Here is a 21,348-nt window from a genome sequence, read left to right as displayed (position 1 = left end):
GCCCCATTCTCTTTTAGGATTGCACATCCTTTCCTCCAGACCAAAGGCTCTGAGCCTGCACACTGCTGTCCTCTTCTTACATCTGTTCCTAGGCAATGGAGAGAGAAAATTTTGCTACGGCCTGGGGGCATCAGGGCTTGGGGCTCGTTATGTATCCCCCCACCCTCAGGAGCAAGGACCAGGATAGGGAAAGGGGACGTCGGCTTCCTTAGTCAGGCATATAAACACTGCGAAGGGAGTTTCTGTGTACATAAACGAGTGAGGCCATGCCTGTTCTTCAAACAGGATCCACATCAGCAACCTCTTCTTCTGCCCCTATGACCATGTGGGAAGGCGGGGTACAAGGAAAGGGAGAAAATCATGTCATTTGGCATTTTTAAAAAACCTGTAAATTTTCCTCTCTAAGAATAAGGTTCCTATTGGGACAAGGAATGATGCCTGTGGCATGAGATGCCACACAGCCAATAGCATCACCCTCATGACCACGGTCCAGACAAGTATTTGCACTCTTTCAAGCCACCTGGGGATGCAGAGGGGCTGTGGCTATTGAGGGGATGGGTTAGGCCACATGGGGCCATACAGCAGTGGGGAATTTGTGCCTGGGGAGTAGAGTGTAGGGGATCTGACAGGGGTGGAGGAGCCCCAGGGGCCACAAGGATGTGTTGTCTTCCTTGACTGAAAAGGGACATGTCAGCAGCATGTGCCATCAAGAGAGATGGGGCCCGTTCTCCAGAGACCCCCAGTTCCCAATTTGTTTGGACAAGTCTGACTCTGCAGAGCAGGGTGAACCTTCTGGAGACAGAGTGCAGGAGTATGTTTGAGATTTGAGAAACTCTGGGGGTGAATAAGGTCAGGGGGGGCTCATCTGATGAATCTAAACCCTCTTAGCTCCCCTTGTCATGGCCTTAAGAGACATGACACTCCCATCTGGAATGTCACAGGCTTGTGACAATGAGTTCAGGGAACATCACCCCGATGTTTCTGAGGAGACTGAGGTTTCCTCTCATGCAGAGGCCCAGAGAAGAGGCAGACCTACTGAGCAAGTGGGAAACAGAGCTTGCAGAAACGATGCTAACAGAATCAGCCAGATTTTAGCGATACTATTTATTTCTTAGAACGAAAAGAAGAGCCACATTTTCTCTGGGGGTTTGTGGGCATATTTGATGGGGGGTGGCAATAGAGAAAGAAAGGGGGACGTCTTTCTATTCTATTCTATAGCTCCCAGTACAATGTGCTTATCTCCTACCGGAACTAAATATTGAGAGTTAATTAGTTTTCACCTGGAGTTCCTGGGCAAGAAGTGGGCCCAAAGATTCTTTTCTAAAAGCCTCATAGGCGTTCCCCTTGGGAGCAGCTGGGGCAGCAAGAGCTGGTGCCTCGTCACCCATAAGGGGTTTGGCAGGGGCTCAGGCAGATGACAGACTAAAAGCAGATTTCCAGTGTAGGATGAGGCCATCACTTCTCACTGGGAGCACAGAGTGACCCTGCTGCAGAGCAGCCGAAGGGATCTGGGTTTTCAGGACCAAAGTCTCCTGGGTAGGGACTCAGAGCATTGAGAGTGTGTGGATTCCCACGCCGATGCCCAGGGTCCTCCCACTGGAGGGGAAGCACACTGATGGGGGAGAGAGGACCATTGGGGAGGTGATGGTTGGGACTGGTGGAGAGATTGGAAACGTGGGGAGCTGCAGAGGCTGCGGATACTGAGAAGACAGATGAAAACTCCTGTCTGGTCATTCTCTTTATGTTTCCCTCCCTCCCTCCTGTCTTCTCTACTTCTTTCCTGACTTTTCTTCCTTTTTCTGTCTCTTTGCAAAGCTGGATTTTCCTGCTGCCACTCATAGATGCATATTGCATTTCATCCTTAGGAAAGGAGCTGGCATGATGCGGGGGTGAGGAAAACATGACGCGGGAGGAGCGTGCCCTCCTGTCTGAGTCTCGTGGAGCCCAGTCCAACAGAGGTTGAAAGAAAGGATTTCTGCAATATCCTGTGATCTTCTCATCTGCTCCCAATGGCTAAGGCCCCAGATGGCCTCCCTGGGTTGGAAGTTGTCACCCCAACTTTTGGCGATCCAGATCAATGACTGTCAGCAGCTTTCTCGGTTGCATGTAAACACAAGCACGCACGCACACACACGCACGCATGTGCTGAATGTGGAGTAGTGAAACAGAGGCGGCAGGTTAAGGCCTATGACTGTGCCAAAATGAAAAAGAAAGAGAAATGTAATGAATCCAAGAACAGACAAAGAAGCCAAAGTGACAGAGGTCCTGAAAGGATGCATGGGGGGCAGCATCAAGGATTGCTCTAGCGACTGACACCTGCAGGGCTCCAGGCACACAGAGCCCCAGGGCTGAGGCAGACAAGAGCTGGGACCCCAGTGAGCCGGCGGGGACGGCCCCTCTCAAATGGCCTCACCTCCTCCAGCCTCAGCAGAGTAAGCAGCGAGCTAAGCCCTCGATAGGGAGCCAGAATAAAAAGGAAAAGCACCTCTGACCAGATTGGAACTCCCAATTACCTACTGAGTGGCCCGTGGGCCTGTCCCTTGGAAGGATGGAGACAGGCCGTATGGCTGGTCTTCACCAAGGCCTGGGTGTGCTCTGTGCATCGTGCTTCCTAGATGGGGGGGGCACCAGGGCCACAGGCTCTCTGTGCCTCTCCTCCCACCCCTCCTTCCCACCAGGGAGGACCCTAGGGGACAGCCGAGTCAGGGAGGGGGACAGGATGGCACTACCAAGTTTAGTAATAATAAAGGAGCTCAAAGGGATCCCAACACAGAAAGGAGCATCCAGATTTACAACTGAACTGAAGTTTAAAACTTGTTCTTTTTTTTTTCTCACAGATTTTGAAAAACAATAAAGGGGGTAGGAAGGAGAAGCCTCTTTGAATAATAATTTTTTTTTAAAAAACCCACAAACATAAAAAAAATTCCTCAGTTTTTGAACTTCTCTTAAGAATAGTTCAGTGTGAGGACTTGCACCCTAAACAGTTATATCTGGAATTAGAAAACAAAATCGTAGCTACACACAACAAAGATTAACAGTATTTACTTAAAAATAGTGTGTGTGTGTGTGTGTGTGTATACTTATATATATATCTTTTTTGTGGAGATTTTTTCTTTTTGTGTTTTTTTCTTTTCCTTTTTTTTTTTTTTTTTTTTGTGCCCAAGTAGAGATACGATGGGATTGAAACAATGCCTTAGAACAGAATATTCCTTACAGGAGCAATACTTTGAAAAATAACATTTAAATAATGGTTGAACATACTTGCAACACCTCCAGAAATTCAACTTGGTACAATGAGAAAATCAATAATTGAATCAAATCTGCACCCAAATGACACCTCCTCTAAGACCCAGAGTATGCTGCTGGTGTGAGTCTCGCCATCCTCACAGGGGCTCATAGTCAAGCACCACCCCCTCCTCCTGGCTCCCCCCACCCCAGTCCCCTTACACTCCACCTCAGCCATACCCAGTGTCCGTCTTACATCGGTTGTCTACATTTCTGGCAAGACCTTGCAGCAGACACACACACACACACACACACACACACACATATACGTGTGCTGTGGGCACACACACACATACAAACACACGCACGCAACACACACAAAATTTCCCACTCAATCCAGATGCACCAAGTGAGCTGAATGACTTTCAGCCAATCACAATGGTGAAAGACAGAAGCACCAAACAGTCTTTGAAATGGGTCGGTTATTACAATTTGACGTTTTTTTTATATTCTAATTTTCCTCTTTGTGTTAATATTTTTAAAAAGCACAAATGAAAAATGAAGAATTCTTTCCAGATCAATTTAAGGCTTCCCACCAAATGGAAACAGAAGAGGCCTTACACAATATCATATGTGAGGAATGGATACCTTTCACGGCCTTAAAATGACAGAACAAATCATTTTTGCCAGTCACTGATTAAGTATTGTGCCTTTAAATTGATGTCATTCTTTTTGCTACTATGCTGAGTTTTATTATTACTGATTCTCTTTGATTACATACATGGAAATCTCTGTTAATTTGCTTTAGAATTTCCTGTTCTTATCGAATTATTGGGGTGGCTTTTTCTTTTGTTCTGTTTTGCTTTTCACCAGGAAACAAATGTGATTCTTACTAGGTGAAGGCTAAAATGGCACAGAGGCAGCCTTCAAGGAGCTTTTCCAGACATTTGAGTTTCAAATGGCCGTTTGGCTCCTCGAAGGCTCTAGTAAGTTGGGGCGGGGACAGAACAGGAGAGAGAGAAACCAAAAAGAGGGAGAGGTTTCTATGCCTTTGCTTTTGGTAAATTTGTTTTCTTCAATACAAATAATCAGATAGGAAGAATGATTGCTTTGTGTTTTCGTTGGTTGGCTTTTGTTTCATTTCTAGATTTGTTTCATTTGATTGTTTAATTTTCCCTCTCCTGGTGCAAAAGTCACCAGAGAGTTTTGCATGAGCAAACGTGACAGTACTTAATGAAACTCAGCACCTAAGGGCATAAGGCAGTTGAAGGTTTTTTTGTTTGTTTGTTTGTGTTTGTTTTGTTTTGTTTTGTTTTGTTCTTTCAATCAGCACCAATCCCGGAAATGATCTACACTTGGTGTAAGGTATAAAACTTGTTTTTTCTTTTGGAGTGGAGACAACTCCTCCTTCTCCACCTTATGAACCATAGTGTGGGATTTTTCAATACTGTTTCTTATGTGTAAAAAACAAAAGAAAGGTTTTCTTTTTGTTTTTACTTACAAAACATAGAGAATATCTTTGTATACATACAGCGACTGGAAAGAAAGCTTATCTGAAGGGGTTGTGACTTATTATTTTCTTTTTTTGTAGCATTGGTGGTGGTGGTGGTGGTCGTGGTTCTGTGTTTTGGGGGAAGGGAGGGTTATATTTCTTGCAAGCGGTGTTTACCGCAAACCGAACTTAAGGTCCCCTTCTCAACTTGGGTCAAGATGCTCTTAGAGTGAAGACTCATACTGTAGCAACTCATAAAGGAGCGGTCCATCTCTATACCGAATGCCTACTGCAGTGGGGGTGACATACTGCAGAATGTTAATAGTCCTTCTCAACCTCCTGTCTACAAAATGAGCATCCCAAGCTGGGTATCTTTTCCTTGGCATGTCAATCTTAATGAGGGGCCCTTCTGGGGGATAAGGACGCCCTAATGGGGTAGGGGGCATGGGTCTCACTTGGAAAACGGGCAAGCAAGTGTCAGCCGTGAGATCCTCCTGTTGTTCCGTTACGGCTCTGGTAGGCGTGACCTGAGTCCCCCGGTACCCAGGGGTCTGAGGCTCCATGGGCTCAACATCGGGGGGCAAAGGGATGCCCCAGAGCAGCTCGGCACAACAGGAGCTGGCCAAGATCTTAGCTCGAGGCCCCGTGGGATGCAGCACACCATAATAGAAGAGCATCAGTGCGATCCCAGCCACAAAGCTAATAAAGACACAACACAGTGCTGGCACCGCATAGGAGTCAGTGGTCTCCGGGTCTCTGTAAAAATACCAAAGGACTGTCAAGGCAGCATTCTCAGTCAAGACTATCGTGTAATATGCAAACATTCGATATCGAGTCCGCCCTTCCTTGACGTTAAACCAGCAGAAAATGTACACAATCCCTACCACCATGTTGAAGAGGATCTCCTCCCACTTGGACATGCAGAAGTCTGTTCCGCCATGGATGATCCAGAAGGCCATGGCGCACCAGTGAACCACCACGAAGATCCCGAAGTAGAGCTGGAAGATGGAAGCAAAGAGGGCAAAAGAGATCACTCTGGATGAGATGGTGAAGATGCGCCAGAAGACGTGGATGACGGCCCCTCTGTAGCTCATACTCTTCTTGTCGTCCCTGGAGTCCCGCAGCAGCTTGTGATAGGAGGCTAGCACCCAAGCCAGGGACATCAGGGAAGTTGCAGAGGAGACACCTGCCGGAAAGACACAAACCCACACAGTCAAAACCTGGGTCATCAACCTCGGGGCACAGCAGGGCTGCCAGCTGAGGAGACACCCCCACATACCACGAGCTAAAGGAGGAGGGAAAAAGAAACAGAATCAGGAACTGAACTTAGAGGTTGCAGCTGCTCCCTATTTTAAATCTAGTTTCTGTTTCAACAACCCAGCCCAGACCTTGTGGAGATCCACTGCTCAAGAGTGCAGCTGAGGCTGATGTGCTTTGCCAACGGGGTTGAGAACCGGGGCCTCTGTTCACTACATCTGGTGTGGGCGGGACCACGTGTGTTCTATTTTAAGGAATCATGAGCTCACAAGGGGCCCTGTTGCACGCAGATGTGTGGCCAGGGTTGGTGTCCCTTGACCAGCAGCCTGTGCTCTCAGAGAAGCCCATAGAAGGATCACCAATTGTGAAGACCGACAACTTGCTCACTGCCCCCCGTTCCACAACTGTTCTCCTTTGAGAAGGCACCGGAGTCACACCGGAGTCACTCTTCTGCCTTTTCATCAGCTCCCTCAAGGCCCCAGGGAGCCCCTAACTGAACATTCTTCCAGTTAGCTTCTCCCCCATCCACTATCTAAGGCCACCCTGATCAAGGACCCCGGGATATCTTGCCTGTCTCACTGGCTGCCTGTCTCACTCATTCTTGCCTCTCTTGGCCTCCCACAATCCTTGCTGCTTTCTCCAACCAACCACTTCTCAAAGTTCTCTGAGGCCCTGACTGGGAGGCCCTGTCCTTCTCTAGTTTCGGTCCTAACTCACCAGCCATGTAACTCACAGTTTGGGGATGCATTTTCCCCTCACTAGCTTGGTGAGGTTTGCAAGGCCTCTGCATATCATTCTCTGCATTTCTCCTCAACGGGCAAGTGGATGTGTCTGATCCCAAGTGATACTTGAATCGCCGTAGAGCAATGTTATTTATAACGCTGCCTATTTGATAGTTGTAAGTAAATCAAACTAAACACAAGAAATAGTTATCAGAGTCTCTCCAACTCCACCCACGAGCAAGCAATCATTAGTCAGGTATTGTCACACAGTCTCCTCTCAAGCAAGACTCCCCGTCACCCCTTGACTCCCCCACACATTATCTCCACTCAGTCCATCTTTAGCACTTCTTTTGTCTTTCCTTTCTCCCAAAATTTCAGAACTAAATGCAAGTAAATTCAGCTGGAGTCCCAAATACTGTCCCACTGGCAACCATCTCCTTACCAAATTCCCTACTCTTACACCAGAGCGCAAACCCCAACAACATTCTTCCAGGCTAAAGTCAGTTACCTAGTCATATTCTCTCTTAAGCTCAGAGGTCAAATCCAGGAGCCTCATTCATCAGGAGACTAATTAAACTGCCCCAGAGCTCCAGCCTTCTATCTGTCTTCCCCAGGCCCCTGCTCACCTCTCCACTCCTCTGCAATCCTGAACGAAGAATCCAAGTCTTCATTTGAATCAAAGAGATCAAGAATCAAAGAATCAAAGTCATTTTGCACCATCACCACATTTGCTGCTTCTCATCCATCTCATGTAGCCCCTTCCTTCCAACGTTTCAAGGAGATGCTCAGCTTCACAGCTTGTGGAACATTATAGGGTGATAACAAAAACAGTATGTTTGCATAAGCACAGAAAACCCCTGGATGGTTAACTGTTACAATAAATATGTGTTGTTTTGGTAATAACAACAACAACCAAGATTGAAAACAAATAGGGGAGAAACAATCCCAATTTCTCCACAGAAGCCAATCTTGAAAACACCTAATGATTTTCCTCTCACTTTTCTGGAAAGTTCTGAACACAATACTTATGAGTCCTGCTTTGCCCTTCGTACACACAGGGCATTTCCACCAGCATCTGCTTAGGCCATGCATGCTCTGCAGCCATGTCACAGTGGTTATGCTAACCTTTTAGAGCCACATTTGTGTTGTCTGTTGGGTTGGGGCAGGGAGGGTCCTCTTAGGAGTCACATGATTTAGGCTGTAGGTTTCTGGAGGGCAGGGAATGTACCATCATCTTGAAAGTCTGTGTCAGGCTTACTACCAACACTGGAGCATCCTTAGAAAGTTCCTTTTAAACGCCTTTGTGACATCACCCCTCTCCTGGTGAAGTCCTTTCTTGATGTTAATAGTGATACATCTCGGAGGTACTACCAACCCTTGGTAATCAGAGGGGAGTTCTACAGAAGCTGAATGGGAAGAAGGCTTGATTTTTTTGTCCCTTCTAATAAAGCAAAATATATGACTTCCCCTGCCCTCAGATGAGCATGAGTGCCAAGCACATGAATTAAGAAAAAGCAACTTAGCTTTTGGCAGACCATGGTCTAATTCAGTCCAATTCTGAGCATGGTTTTGAACAGACCTGGCGTGCAGAGGCAAGACAGCCCCCCAGCCTTCATGGTCCTGGTTTCATTGTTCTGTGTGTTGTGACATTAGCCCCATCCATACCAAAAATGAATAAAGGGGAATTCTATGTCCATCGATCTCATGTGGCAAAGCCAAATACAATTCTTTCATTATTCTTTCTGAGTCACTTATGCCATTTCCAGATCTGTCCATGTGGTTTTGAGGGCTAGTGTTCTCTTCCTGCCTCACTCTTCACGAGGTGTTGCAGAAACCACGCCCCTCTGAGCCAGCCTGTACACTGCCCTGGTTCTTGGTCAGTGCTTCTGGAATTTCTCCCTAGGATACAGCACAAATACTCCCCGTATATCATAAGACACCACTGCTAAATTATAAGGAGGGCTGGGGAGACATTCATACAGAAGACTGAGATCTGAGCGCTCGGCCTGGGGATCTTACCGCTGTGCCTCATCTTTTCCCGACTTGGTAAAGTTGTAGATCGCCAGACAGTATATCCACAGTGAGCTTCACCGACCATCCACTTCAACCTCCTCGTTCAACAGGAAACAGAGGTACAGGGGTTTGGTGCCTTGCCCAAGATTACCCTGACGACACTGACGATAGGAAAGAGGCCCACAGTACAGCTCTCTGCCTGCCTTCTCACCTAGTCCTGGCTCTCCATTCTTTCTCCATCTTGTCCCTTTGTCAGCTGGGCTCTCCGGAGGCCCACCTGGTAGCACCTTTCCCTGAGGTCATTTGTAACAAAGGCCAGCAGCCTTCTCTAATGGCAGGTGCCTGTTGTAGCGCCAAGTCGTTGGTCCCTCAGGCCATGTCCTTGGCATTGTGAAAATGCTCCAAGTAAAAGGAAAGAGGAAAGTTCTGACATCCGGCTCAGGTGCAGGGTGCTCAGGGCAGAGGCCCTGCCCAAGACCAGGAAGAGTGTATCTGGCTGGGGCCTCCCTTCTCTTCGGAGCCTGACTGTGGCGAGCTGGGACAGGAAGGAGCGTGAGCAGGGGCTTGTAGCCATTCTGCATCAGCCCCATTCTCTCTGCCAGCAGCATCGACAGAGATAATCTTATGGTGGGGATGAGTGGGGGTGGTCAAAACCCTTACCCTGCCGCTTTCTATTCACCACATCACCAAAAACTCCTCATTCTATGAAAGGCTCTAGATTCATTTTTTGGGCTCAGAGTTGGTGTTGATGGAGGGCTGAGTACATCCCAGAGAGGAGACCAGAAATACCAGGCCCACTTTAGGACCCCATTCCAGAGTTGATTACTCACTGGACGCTCAACAGAGAGTGACTCTGCCCTCCAGGAGCTCAAGAACCAATGGTGGAGGCCATTAGACACACTTGTTTTCAACCCGCCCCAAGGGAACTTGTCTGGACTGAACAAGTCAATGGACCAAATGTCCTGTGACTTGGCTACTTTTGCATAGTTGCCCTGGACAAAGCCTACGGCCTCAAGAACCCACAGCACTGTAAGTGCAACTCTTCCTCAGAGGGCCGTCAGTGGAGGGCACTTCAGGGCAGCCGGCTAATTCTGGGGACTCAACTGGGGCAGCGGAGGGAGGGTCTGGACGGATGCGCTCCCAGTCAGTATACCTGGCTGTCCCAGAGACACAGCGTGATTCACTGAGCATGTACACACATTATCTTACTTAGAAGAACCCTTTGATGGAGATACCTGTTATGGCTGAACTGTGACCTCCTACCAAAAAAATTCCTGGATTGAAGCCCTAACCCCCAGGACCTCAGAATGTGACTGCATTTGGAGACAGGACCTTTAAGTTAAAATGAAGTCATTAGGGGGTCTCTAAACCAATCTGACCAGTGTCCTTGTAAGAAGAGATTTGGACACAGAGAGACACAAGGGATGCACTCACACAGAGAAAAGACCATGCAAGGACACAACGAGAAGGCAGCCATCTGCATGCCAAGGAGAGAGGCCTCAGGAGAAACCAGCATTGCCAACACCTTGATCTAAGACTTCCAGCCTCCAGAATCATGAGAAAATAAAAATTCTGTAGTTTTAGCCACCCAGTCTGTGGTATTTTGTTACAGCAGCCCTAGCAAACTAATACAGTGCTCTAATCTCATTTTTTAGATGAAGAAATTTAAGATATTTTTCAAAAATCATACATCTTCCAGAAGAAGAATCAGGATTCAAACTCAAAGCCTGACTCCAGTGAACCTGAAAGTAACCACTGTACTAATGGACCCACCAGATGTGGCCTTAGTAGGGGTGGATGACGGGAGAGGAAAGAAAGTCTGAGTGCAAAGGATTTGAATCTTTTGCCAAGAGTGGACAGGAAGTGTAGTAGCCGTGGGTATTTGAGAGAGGCCCCCGATTATGGAGCTAAAAACCAAATTTGAATTCTACTCCACCTTTCTCAGGAGAGTAACATTCAAGCCACAAAGAAAGAGGTGACTCCAATAGAATTAACTGAGATCACTTTCCCTCTGTTAAGTGATTAATCTTCAAGGGCCGCAGTGTATTTCTTTAGGCAGAGAGGAAGAGCAGGGTTTTCCCTCTCTGCAGTGGCTTATTTGGAAGATTTCTGTCTTGCCTGAGGTCAACCCAGAAGTCAATGCATTATCCTGGCCAAGACCCGAGCCCAGGGGAACCAGCTGTGGAAGCAGCCTCGTGGCCCCCAGTGAAACTCTCATTCGGACCTGGGAGTGTTTATGATTTGCTCTCACAGCTCGATCACTTTCTGCATTCCAAAGATCAGACTGGAAATTGTTAAACATGTCACGTTCAGCTGTGACAAGTTTGGGCAGTGACCTTCACAGCTTACTCAATTTTCCTGATGCAGACCAGGAGGCGGGGCTTGCAGCTGGCCCACTGAGCTGACCGGAGTCCAGCCCAGACAGCTGGAAAGTCACTAAGCCGAAGCCTCCTGGGGGGACACTCCCCTGAGAAAGGCTTGGGTGAGGGGCCTTCAGGCTCTGATCACCGGACCTGTGGTCTAAGCCTTCCAGAAATAGAATGGCCACACCTTATGACCAATGGAATAGAGCATGAGAGGCTGTGATCTGCAGTTGGATGCCCCTTACCAAGGAGGGTAGTCATCAGGGAAGGCCCAACCTGGTGGTGTCAGTGAAATACCCGAGGGTCACTACCAGTTGAACTGTTGCCAGTTAAGGAACAAAGCAAAAAATGTGAGTGTGGATGTCCCATCATGTGACCGGCATAGTGACAGGTGTCTCAGGAAGGACAGGACTCTAAAATCAGAGGGCGGGGGCAGATGAGGCAGAAGAATGAGGAGGGAGGGTGTGATGCAGTGGAAGGGATCAGGGGCAGCCGGAGGGCCCGGCTATCAGGTAGGGAGGCTGAGATCTGGCAAGAAGAAGCAGGCCCATGACTCAGGATGGACCAAGGCAGAGCTGACAGAGGGGCCAGCATATGGGAGCCTTGATATGTCACCAGAAAGGAAACTTGACGGAGAAACCAGAATGCTAGAGCGTCTCACAGGGAGAACACAGCAGGTGGGTGCAAGGAGTGCTCTGAGAAGCCACAGGAGTTTCTAAGATGGCCACGAGACTGTTTCTGGGAGAGAGTGGATGAGGTCAACTGCAGGACTTTGTTCTGTGGAGTGGGACGTGCATGCCCAGCTGCCCCCCTCCGCCCTCTGCTACAAAGTGTTCCATCCCACCACCAAATCACATATTGGAAAAACGCTTAAGGAAGAGGGATTGGAGGGAAGAGGGTGGAGCAGGGGTAGGAAGAGTCAGCCTACAGACAGTGCACAGACTCCCAGCTCCCTCTCCCCTGACTCGTTCCCATCAGCACATAACCATGGTCATGTTGCCACCATCGTACAAGGAGTAGCTCCTTGGATGCTGCATCCTCTGCCAGTGAGACCCCACCTCTCTTTGTCTCCTCTCCTCCAACCTTCTAGAGTGTAATCTCCTTGCTCCCTTAACTCTCCCACGTCCTATTTACTCTGACCTCTCAACCTCAATGGAGAGGTCTCATTGGGTTGTCAACCAATTCGTAAGTGCGGCATTCGGAAGACTGGTTCCATGCCTCTCCTCCTGACTCTGTGTGATGTTTGGCATTTGGATCCACTCTGTGCTTCTTCACACTTGACCATTAGCTATCCCCTAGTTATGGCATCCTTTCTCTGATGGGCTATTATCCCCATTTTACAGATGAGGAAACCGAACCCAAAGTTAAGAGACTTGGATGTGGCCACAGCCATGTTCTGACACTGCATACTCCCCTAATTTGTATGGCATTGTACCCCAGTGGGCTGGCTCCCTAGAGATTCCCAAAACCAAGAAACACGCTCAACTAGCTGTTTGTCTATCTGCATGTCAAGGTGAATATCTATCTCTTTCAACCCTTACCTCCTTCCTCCCTACCACTGAAGCTAACATTTGGGGGACCTCCACCATCTGCTCTTCAAATTCCCATTGTGTGTTTTCCCCACATCAAGTTCCCTTTAAATGGGTAATTCTTCCCTTTCCACCCATCAAACTTCCCCCATCTTCCTACATTTTTAAAAAGCCCAGTGTCTTCTCAGAAGTGCTCCCAGAAAAAGATCAGGCAGCTGTGTGCATGGTTCTCTAAGCATCATCGCCTGTCTCCTGTCCTCATCTCCACCTAGGAGACACAGCCAGGGAGTGATAGTACTTTCCTATCTGGGCAACGAGGGGGAAGGAAACAAGCCTCACGATGCCGTCCATGAGCCAGACTCAACGACGTGAAGCAACCTGGCCAAGGTTGCCCACGGAGTAAGCAAGGGCATCTGAGAAATTATACCATGCCCTGGCTGAAGAAAAAAAATCTCTTTAACATAAGGGAGCTGGTCCAAGGGGGACAGAATTCAAATCTGGCCACTACAGTGGAATCTCTGCTGTAGAGCATTGTCTTACCATGGTTTATAGGAAATATCTCTTTATTGGCTCTGAATCCAGGCTTATCACGTCATCTGCTAATCTCTAATAAGTTTTCAGTAACAATCATACCTCCCTTCTGTTGAACAGCCACCTTGGCCCAGACTCTGTGCGAGGCACTTGACACACATTAAGTCCATTATTCTTCCCTACAAACAGATCTGAAGTAGTGGGCTGATTTTAAGATACAGAGATTAAGGCTCACAGGCTAAGTAACTTTTCCATATCAAGTAATTAAGAAATCACAGAACCAGGATTTGAACACAGACCTGTCTAATTCCTAAACTCAGATTCTTTTTTTAATCACTGGGAAAGGTATATCTCCCCATCCACACCCAGAAATTAATGAATTAGCATTCAGATTTGTACTTTGACTTCTTATCGATTTGGTTATCCATGTGTCAGCCCTCCGATCACCTCTATGAGCCCTGACAAAGTCAAATTCCCCCCCTGGAAGGCCCTGAGTGTCCCAGTAAGTGTGGAGGTGGCAAACCTCTATTCCATCACTCTTGCTCCAATTATTGGAATGGCTTCCTAATTGGTTTCCCCACATCCACCCTTGTCCCAACAGTCTATTCACAACACAGCCAAGGAGACTAAGCTAAAGTATGTCCTTCCACATGGTCTCCCAGGCATGGCAGACTGTCAATGGTCACTGATTTTCAATGCCTTTCCCTCAGGAGGATGTGATCCTGCCCTGTTGAACTCAGGGGTGGCCTGTGACTTGCTCTGGCCAGTGAACTATGAGCAGAAGTAAGTGTGTAACTTTCAGGCAGAAGGGCATCCTCTCCCTTGCTCCAAGAAGAGGCTGCCCCACCAGTGACCTGTGATGGATATGCAACAAGCAAAAAATGAATCACAGTTGGCTTAAGCCACTGAAATTGTTCAGGTATTCTAAACCACAGCATGGCCAGCCTATCCTGACCGATAGGCCATTTTGCTCACTGTTAATGCCAGGATCCTAATAAGGGCCTTCAGGGCCCCGCATGATACGGCCTTGGAGTTACAGATGTGTCCTGTCAATTCCCTGCTTATGCCCTTCAGTAGTTCCCTTCTCCAATGGGCTCAGATCTAAGCTCCTTTCATGACCTCAAGGCTTTCATTCAAGGCCCTACAGGAGGCAGCCCTTTGCCCTGTTGGAGGTCACCTCACGCCAGCTCCTCACATCCCCTCTGCCCCAGAGGTGCTCCAGGCACGCTCCCACCTCAGGGCATATACACTTGCTCTTCCCTCTGCCTGAAATGCCCTTCCCCGCAGATATCCCAATATCACCTCACTGAGACCTTTACTCAGAGACCAGTTCTCGGCCGGGCCATCTTGACCACCACACTGAATACGGCACCCCCAGTGCCTCCTCCCACCTCAGCATTTCCCACCACCTGGATATACTTTATCTCTTACTTGCTCCTTTTTTTTGAGTCCATTTGTCCCCTGATGCATACGAGCTCCTCAAGGGCACGGCAGTGATTTGGTCTGGTCCTTCTGAAACTATATGCAAAACTGTGTGGGCATTTTTCTCGTGAAAGAGTCCACAGCTATCCTCCAATTCCCAAGTGGGCCCGTAGGGAAAGGGGCCTGTGACGCCACCAGCTGTCACAACCTCCCACCATTATCCCGGAATGTGGGAAAGAGGGCTTCCCTGGGAGCCTCCCTTTATGCCTTTGTCCTTTAGGAAGAAAACCTTGAGGGCAGAAGACAGAGATGAAGAGGTACTAACATTTATTGAATGGTTCCAAAGTATCGGGCTTTATGCCAGACACTGTGCACATGTTATTTCATTTAATCCTGACAATAATCCCATGAAACGTCGATTGGTGTCCCATTTTACAGAAGAGGAAGCCAAGGCTCAAAGGGGTAGAAGGATTTGTCTAAGGTTACTGCATTAAGCATGTCCTTTTATCCTAATGCTTTGACATCTGGGGCCTTGTAGACCCTGTAGGGACTGCCTCTCCCAGGGTTAGAGAATTCTTAGAAATGACAAGTTACTGGTGCCTTTCGTATGCAAACCAACCAATCCTGAGCCCATACCCCAACCACCTCCTTTACTGGGCTCTGACACTCAGGGCCATTATCCACCTGCCCTAAACACCCCAGGGCCAGATACCAGACTACTAGGGACAGCCCCCAGGCCCCAGAGCCTGCTGAAATTATTTGGACTAGCCGATCATAAACCTGCTTGCCTGTTCCTTCCCATGGAAACCACAGTAAAGGCTCTCGCCCACATGTTCCCCTCACTCTCTCTGCCTCCTGATGGACCCTGGTGCTCCTCCCTGTGGTGGACCACAAGAAGGTACCAGCCCTTCCCTTAAGGAGCTTCAAGGTCAAATACTGGTATTTAAAGGACCCAGCAGGAGGAAAGCTAAATCCAGCCCCCTGCTTCACTTGTCTTTTCTTTTTAAGATGCTGTCAGAGCTATCAAAATATCATCTTCACAGCCAGCTGGATAAAGGCAAACTTTAGAGATTCTAGAACAAATGTCAGCCACTCAGCTGGCGTAGCACAAGACTTGCAGATGTCTGGATCCCAGTTGGCCTGGACCATACTGTGAAGAAGGCCATCTGCCGTCACTGTAAAGTTCCAATAAATCCATTCTCATTGAGAAGCAAACAGCCGACCAGACTCAATGCCCTGATGCTCCCGAGTGACTCATTTTAACAGAGGCCATGAGTGCCTGGAAAGGACATGGATTCTGGTGTGAACAGACCAGCCTTTAGTTTATTGTTTGTGAACCATGGGTAAAAATGTGCAGTTGGAATATTCAGTGAATTATGAACGTAAAACATATAGGCATATACCTTTAATACAGACATACTACAGTATATATTTATATATCTATATATAGTGTATGTATATATAGAAAGAAAATATACAGTGTATTTATACATATTGACTATATACCCACACAAACAATATTCTATAGCACCAAAGATGTGCCTACATGCTATATTTTCTCTCTCTCTGTATATATATATATACTCAATTATATTTGAAATGGTATTATACATATTCGTATGTTTACTTGTTATTGCCTGTCTCCACTAAAATGTAGGCCCCTTGAGGGCAGAGAGCCCGTCTGCCTTGTTCATCTCTGTACTCTCAGCGGCTAGCACAGAGCCTGGCATATGGCGGGAGCTCAATGCAGACGTGTTTAAGTGAGTCTGTGTAATGCATTATCAGTGACAGTCAGACTTACAAATAATATTTCATTTCGACAAAGCCTAAGTTAAATGATTCCCTCATGAAACTGTGCACTACCACGAGAGGAGCAGGCCTGCGGCCAGGGGCAGGAGCATCTCCCAGCTCAGTCTCACCTTGCAGGCCCTGTGATTCTAAGTGTGTAGGTGGGGGGAAAGGAGGGGCCTGCTGGGATTCCAAGATTCTGCAAATGATGTAGATTGAATGATGTAATTTAATCTTATTTAAAAAATAATCCAAGGTCATTCCCTCACCTAGACCCATAGTAAGCCTATGTAACCCTTACCCCGACCCCCAAGTGTAACTTGCCTCCAAGCTCACAGGGCCCCATACAACCTCTCTGAGTAGAGTGGGGCAGATATGATTATTCCCATCCTATAAAGGAGAAAGCGAGGCTCAGAGAGGTTAGATGATGAGTAGAGATCACCAGTAAGTTAACAGCAAGTTAATGCCCCCACAGCTGGCATCCCCACAGTTTCTCCTGTCACTTCCCCTCTGTCAGACTGCTCCTTTAGCCAACTGGCTCAGCACCTGCCTGATAGATCGCCACATGCTCTGACCGGCACAGAAGAAATCCTGGGAGAAGAAGGGCTTGGGGCAACTGGGCAGGGGGCACCACCCCCTCCTACATCATGGACCGAAGGGTGGGGAGTGGGGAGAAGCAAGAGCGATGGCTGGATGGAGGCATGAGACTGGCCATCCCAGAATCCGCCTTGCTGCTGTTGCTGTCTTCTAACCCGGCCCCCCTTGGCGCTGTGCTGGGCCAGAACTAGGGCTCTCTCTTGGCCTGATTAGCCAAGAGGAATAGCCCTTGCAGCCCTGGAAGAGGGCGTCTAGTGGTTAGGTGGAAAGGGGTTCAAGTCGTGGCCCACCCATTTGCTAGCTGGGTCACCGAGCAAGTCACTTGAACAATGAGGAGCCTCGGTGTTCAAAAGGGATGACAACAAGGCCTTCTTCCTGGAGCTGGTGTTCGGGTGAAAGAGAATGACAGATGTACAAGTGCTTTGGAAATTGTAAAATGCTTCACGTGCGGTAGCTTTTATTAAGTTTTAATATTTCTGATATCAGAACGAATTAGCGCCAAGTCAGAGGGAGCAGAAAACTTCTGCCTGGAGGTGGAATGGCTCTGAGCCTGGTCAGTTCAGCTCCCTAGCTTTGGTTTTCCTCTGTTTTGGTTTATAAAATCCAGGATTTCAAGTTTTTTGAGCTTTGCCACGGGATGTCAAGAGCGCTGTTGCTGGCCTGTTGGGAATATTTCAGGATGAGATCAAACCTCTCGAGGCAAAGACAAATGTCCCTGCTGCCTCCTCGTCCTGTCCCCTGACCCTTCAGAAACCGTGATGGTGGAGGAGGGGTGCAGGCGTTGTGTGAGAGAGGACTCGGAATGTTAGAGTCATTTAGAAGCTCAGAAAATCTTTCTAGAAGGCTGGGAGTCAAGGTTGGTGCTGTCTCCCTTAGTGTGGGATACAATGTGGCCGTCAAAGCCCTTGAAATTCTGCCAGCCCAAATGGACTTGAGTTCCTTCACCTGGGGCCACTGAGGCCCTGAGGGTGACAGCCCTTGATTAACCAGAACCACTGTCCTCACTGTGGATGGTTCTGGCCTTGCCAGCTCTACTGGCCGCCCAACCATACTAGCTGTGCTTCTGGATAGAACCGTGGAAGAAGCTTGGGTCCTGGGCGCAAGGGACACCGCTGGCTCTCAGACTACTGTTTAGCTCCATGGTAGCTCAGTGGAGCAGTGTGGCAGGAGGAGGCAGGACTGCTGAGCAGGTGAGGTTGGCGCCTGCCTGTGTGGGGGCTGACTCAGGAGTGGCCCCTGCCCCTCAGCCTGAATTCTTAGCACCGAGTGGCCTGGATGAGAAAAGCCTGCCAGGTAAAATGACTTTACCCAATCAGAGCCTTGCTGAGGATGGCAGCAATGTGCGCCTTCACTGGTTGACAGTAAAATGACTAGCCACCATTGTTAGAGGCCTCCTTTATGCCAAGAACAACTGTATTTCACCTCCTCCTGATTAAACCCCTCTGAGGCAGGAGGTACTCACTGTGGTTTATAAATAAGAACCCTGAGGCTCATAGAGATTAACAGTCTTGTCAGAGAAGATGCGGCTTCTAAGTGCAGGGCAGGTGTGTGAAACCAGGCCCCTGTGGTCCACACTGGGAACTTTCTACAATGCAAAACAGGAGGTCGCACCTTTTCTTAAAGGTGATAGTCTCAGGAGGCTACCAAGGGACAAGCAGAGAAGGACTCAGAGTGCTGGTTCATTACTGGTAAAAGGTGAGGGGTGAAGGCAATGATGGGGCTCCCGTAACAGCAGGAGGTGGTGATGGTCCTATGTTGTCACAAGTGGGCGAATTTTACAGCTGACAGGCTCCTGAACTCCAGGGTCTGGCAGCCTGGGGTGCATGGTGTGAACACACGAGAAGGTCTGGAATTAATATAGGGCTCAGCTCCCCTCTGGTCAGCGTGAGACCCCCAACCTTACCTCAGGTTGGCCCTGGAGTGAACGTCGGAACTCTAGAACTTCTCTTAATGTTCTGACCTACCTAACACCTCCAATTGGGTCCAGAATTAAATGGGTCCTTGGGCTAATTTTGTTTTTTTTTGTGAGGAAATTTAGCCCTGAGCTAACATCTGTTGCCAAGCCTACTCTTTTTGCCGAGGAAAACTGGCCCTGGGCTCACATCCCTGCCCATCTTCCTCTATTTTATACAGGACGCCGCCACAGCATGGCTTGACATGCTGTGCATTGGTGTGCGCCCGGGATCCAAACCCTTGAACCCTGGGCCACCAAAGCAGAGTGCGTGAACTTAACCACTACGCCACTGGGCCGGCTCCTTGGGCCTAAGTTTTACTGATGAAAAAGGTTAGGCTCAGAAAGGATGGTTCACCCATAATCCCACCGGAAGTGGAACAGCTTACAAGGATTCACCCCGGTTTCCTTCTTTGCTATGCCACCCCCTCCCCAGTGGTGAGAGAAGTGTGACGCAGGAAGACATCATTCGTGCAACTTGTACGCAGGCTTTCTTTCCTTGGAAATCTTAAGGAATAGAAAAGACCTTTTAAAGATCACTTAATTGCAGTCTTTCCTGGAGCTAGAAGTCCCCACGAGGCCTGGAGTTTGTGATTGTCTCTGATGTGAATGTCTAGCCTAATAATGAAAGATTGCTAGAGCCCGCATTTCGCCGCGATTCCCCCACTTTTCTCTTCCTTACGGTCATAGCCTGCCAGGGCTGACAGGGGCTTCGGGAGCCCCTCCTGCCCTCACTCATGTTGCCCAGGCTCAGAGAAGACGAGATTCGAGAGATTTGCCCAGTGTCCCTGGCGTCCCTCTAGCACAGTGCACTCACAACCAAGTGCTCCTTCAGCCGGCCGTTCCCTGCGTAGGAAAGTAGGGGCAGATCTCACATGGGAGCAGCTTTACGAGGGGTGAGGGGTCTTTGTGGGGCAATGAAGATGTTCCAAGACTGATCATGGTGATGGTAACAACTCTGCGAATACACTAAATGGGTGAATTATACATTATGTAAATTGGATCTCAATAAAGCTGTTTAAATATTTTTTTAAAAAGAAGAAGAGCGGCTCTGCTGGCAAGACCCCCAGGCAGGGCTGAGCTACAGAAGCGGCCCATGGAACCGGCTGGGATTACCCCCACTCACCTCAGCCTCTTTGCTGCTCACACACTGGAGGCTCGAGGCTTTGCCCTTGGCTGTTTCCTCTTCCTGGCACACTCGCCTCCAGGAATCTGCAGGGCTGGCTCCCTCGCATCTTCACATCTTTGTTCCAAGGTCACCTTCTCAGGAAATCTTTCCTGGTCGCCCTATTGAAAGCTGCACAAGGCTCTGCTCCCCCTCCCATCTCTCTTCGCCCCTTTACTGTTCTCCTTAGCACTTATCATTTTCTCATAGATAAAATAAAATATTTGTTTTGTTCATTGTCGGCTTCTCTCTACAAGAAATGTAAGCTCTATGGGGGCAGGGCTTCCTATCCGTCTTGTTTATTGCTGTATCCACCCCCAGCTCCTGGAACCATGCTTGGTGCGCGCTTGGTGCTTCATAAATTGTTACTGAATACATGAATAAATGGCCCAATCACAGGTACTGCTCAGGCTCCTGAACTCGCAGCCCTCAGAGCCTTCCCCGCCATCTTGCACTGGTCAGTCTGTGCGGGCTCATGCCTCGATGGCCCTCTTTGTTCTAGCATATCTTGCACAAACATCTCCAGGTGGCCAATTGCTATTTCATGTGTGTTCACTGTAACAAAATCTGTTTAGTTTGCCTTTCTCATGTTTTTCTGCTGCTTTAAGAACTCTCCCTCATATGTACATACTACGTTTTCTTTTGCACTTAAAAATTTAAGAGGGTAAATCTCATGTTAAGTGTTCTTAACACAACTGGGGAAAAAAAAAAAGACCTCTGCCTCTCTTTTTCTCTTGCCAGTTGTTAGGGGCAACCTCCGCCAGAAGCTGGATTGAGCTAGATTGATGCACTGAAAGGATTTAGGTCTCTCTTTAAAATCCTTGCAAATTGTGTTTGAAAGTGCAAGGTTTTTTTTGGGTTTTTTTTTTTTTTTTGGTGAGGAAGATTAGCCCTGCGCTAACATCTGTTGCCAATCCTCCTCTTTTTGCTGAGGAAGACTGGCCCTGGGCTAACATCCGTGCCCATCTTCCTCTACTTTATATGTGGGACGCCTGCAATAGCATGGCTTGATTAGCAGTGTGTAGGTCCACGCCGGGGATCAGAACCTGCGAACCCCGGGCCACCGAAGTGGAGCGCATGAACTTAACTACCATGCTACCGGGCCGGCCCCTGAAAGTCCAGGGTTTTCCTGAAAGTGCAGGGTTTTAATGTTCTGTTTAACAAGCAGCCACTGTAGCTGAAGAGGCACAGTGAGCTGAAGTTGGCTGGTCAGGGGCCCCCGTGTATAGACGCCAAGCAGATATCTGATGGGAGAGAGGGAGGGCTGGCTCCTCAAAAGAAGCAAAGGAAACA

General features: G+C 48.4%; 1 protein-coding gene across 1 annotated transcript in view; it reads right to left on the bottom strand.

Annotated features, from left to right (window-relative positions):
* Positions 1-4,827: 4,827 nt before the first annotated feature.
* Positions 4,828-21,348, bottom strand: part of XKR6 (XK related 6) — a 310,208-nt gene continuing 293,687 nt past the window's right edge. Inside the window, exon 3 of the mRNA XM_058550406.1 lies at positions 4,828-5,903. Within this exon, the coding sequence (XP_058406389.1) occupies positions 4,942-5,903 (962 nt within the window). The 3' untranslated portion in view covers positions 4,828-4,941. The remainder of the gene's footprint in view (positions 5,904-21,348) is intronic.

The sequence above is a fragment of the Diceros bicornis genome, chromosome 11 (assembly GCF_020826845.1).
Source record: "Diceros bicornis minor isolate mBicDic1 chromosome 11, mDicBic1.mat.cur, whole genome shotgun sequence".
NCBI classification, from domain to species: Eukaryota; Metazoa; Chordata; class Mammalia; order Perissodactyla; family Rhinocerotidae; genus Diceros; species Diceros bicornis.
This window is presented reverse-complemented; position numbering and strand designations above follow the sequence as displayed.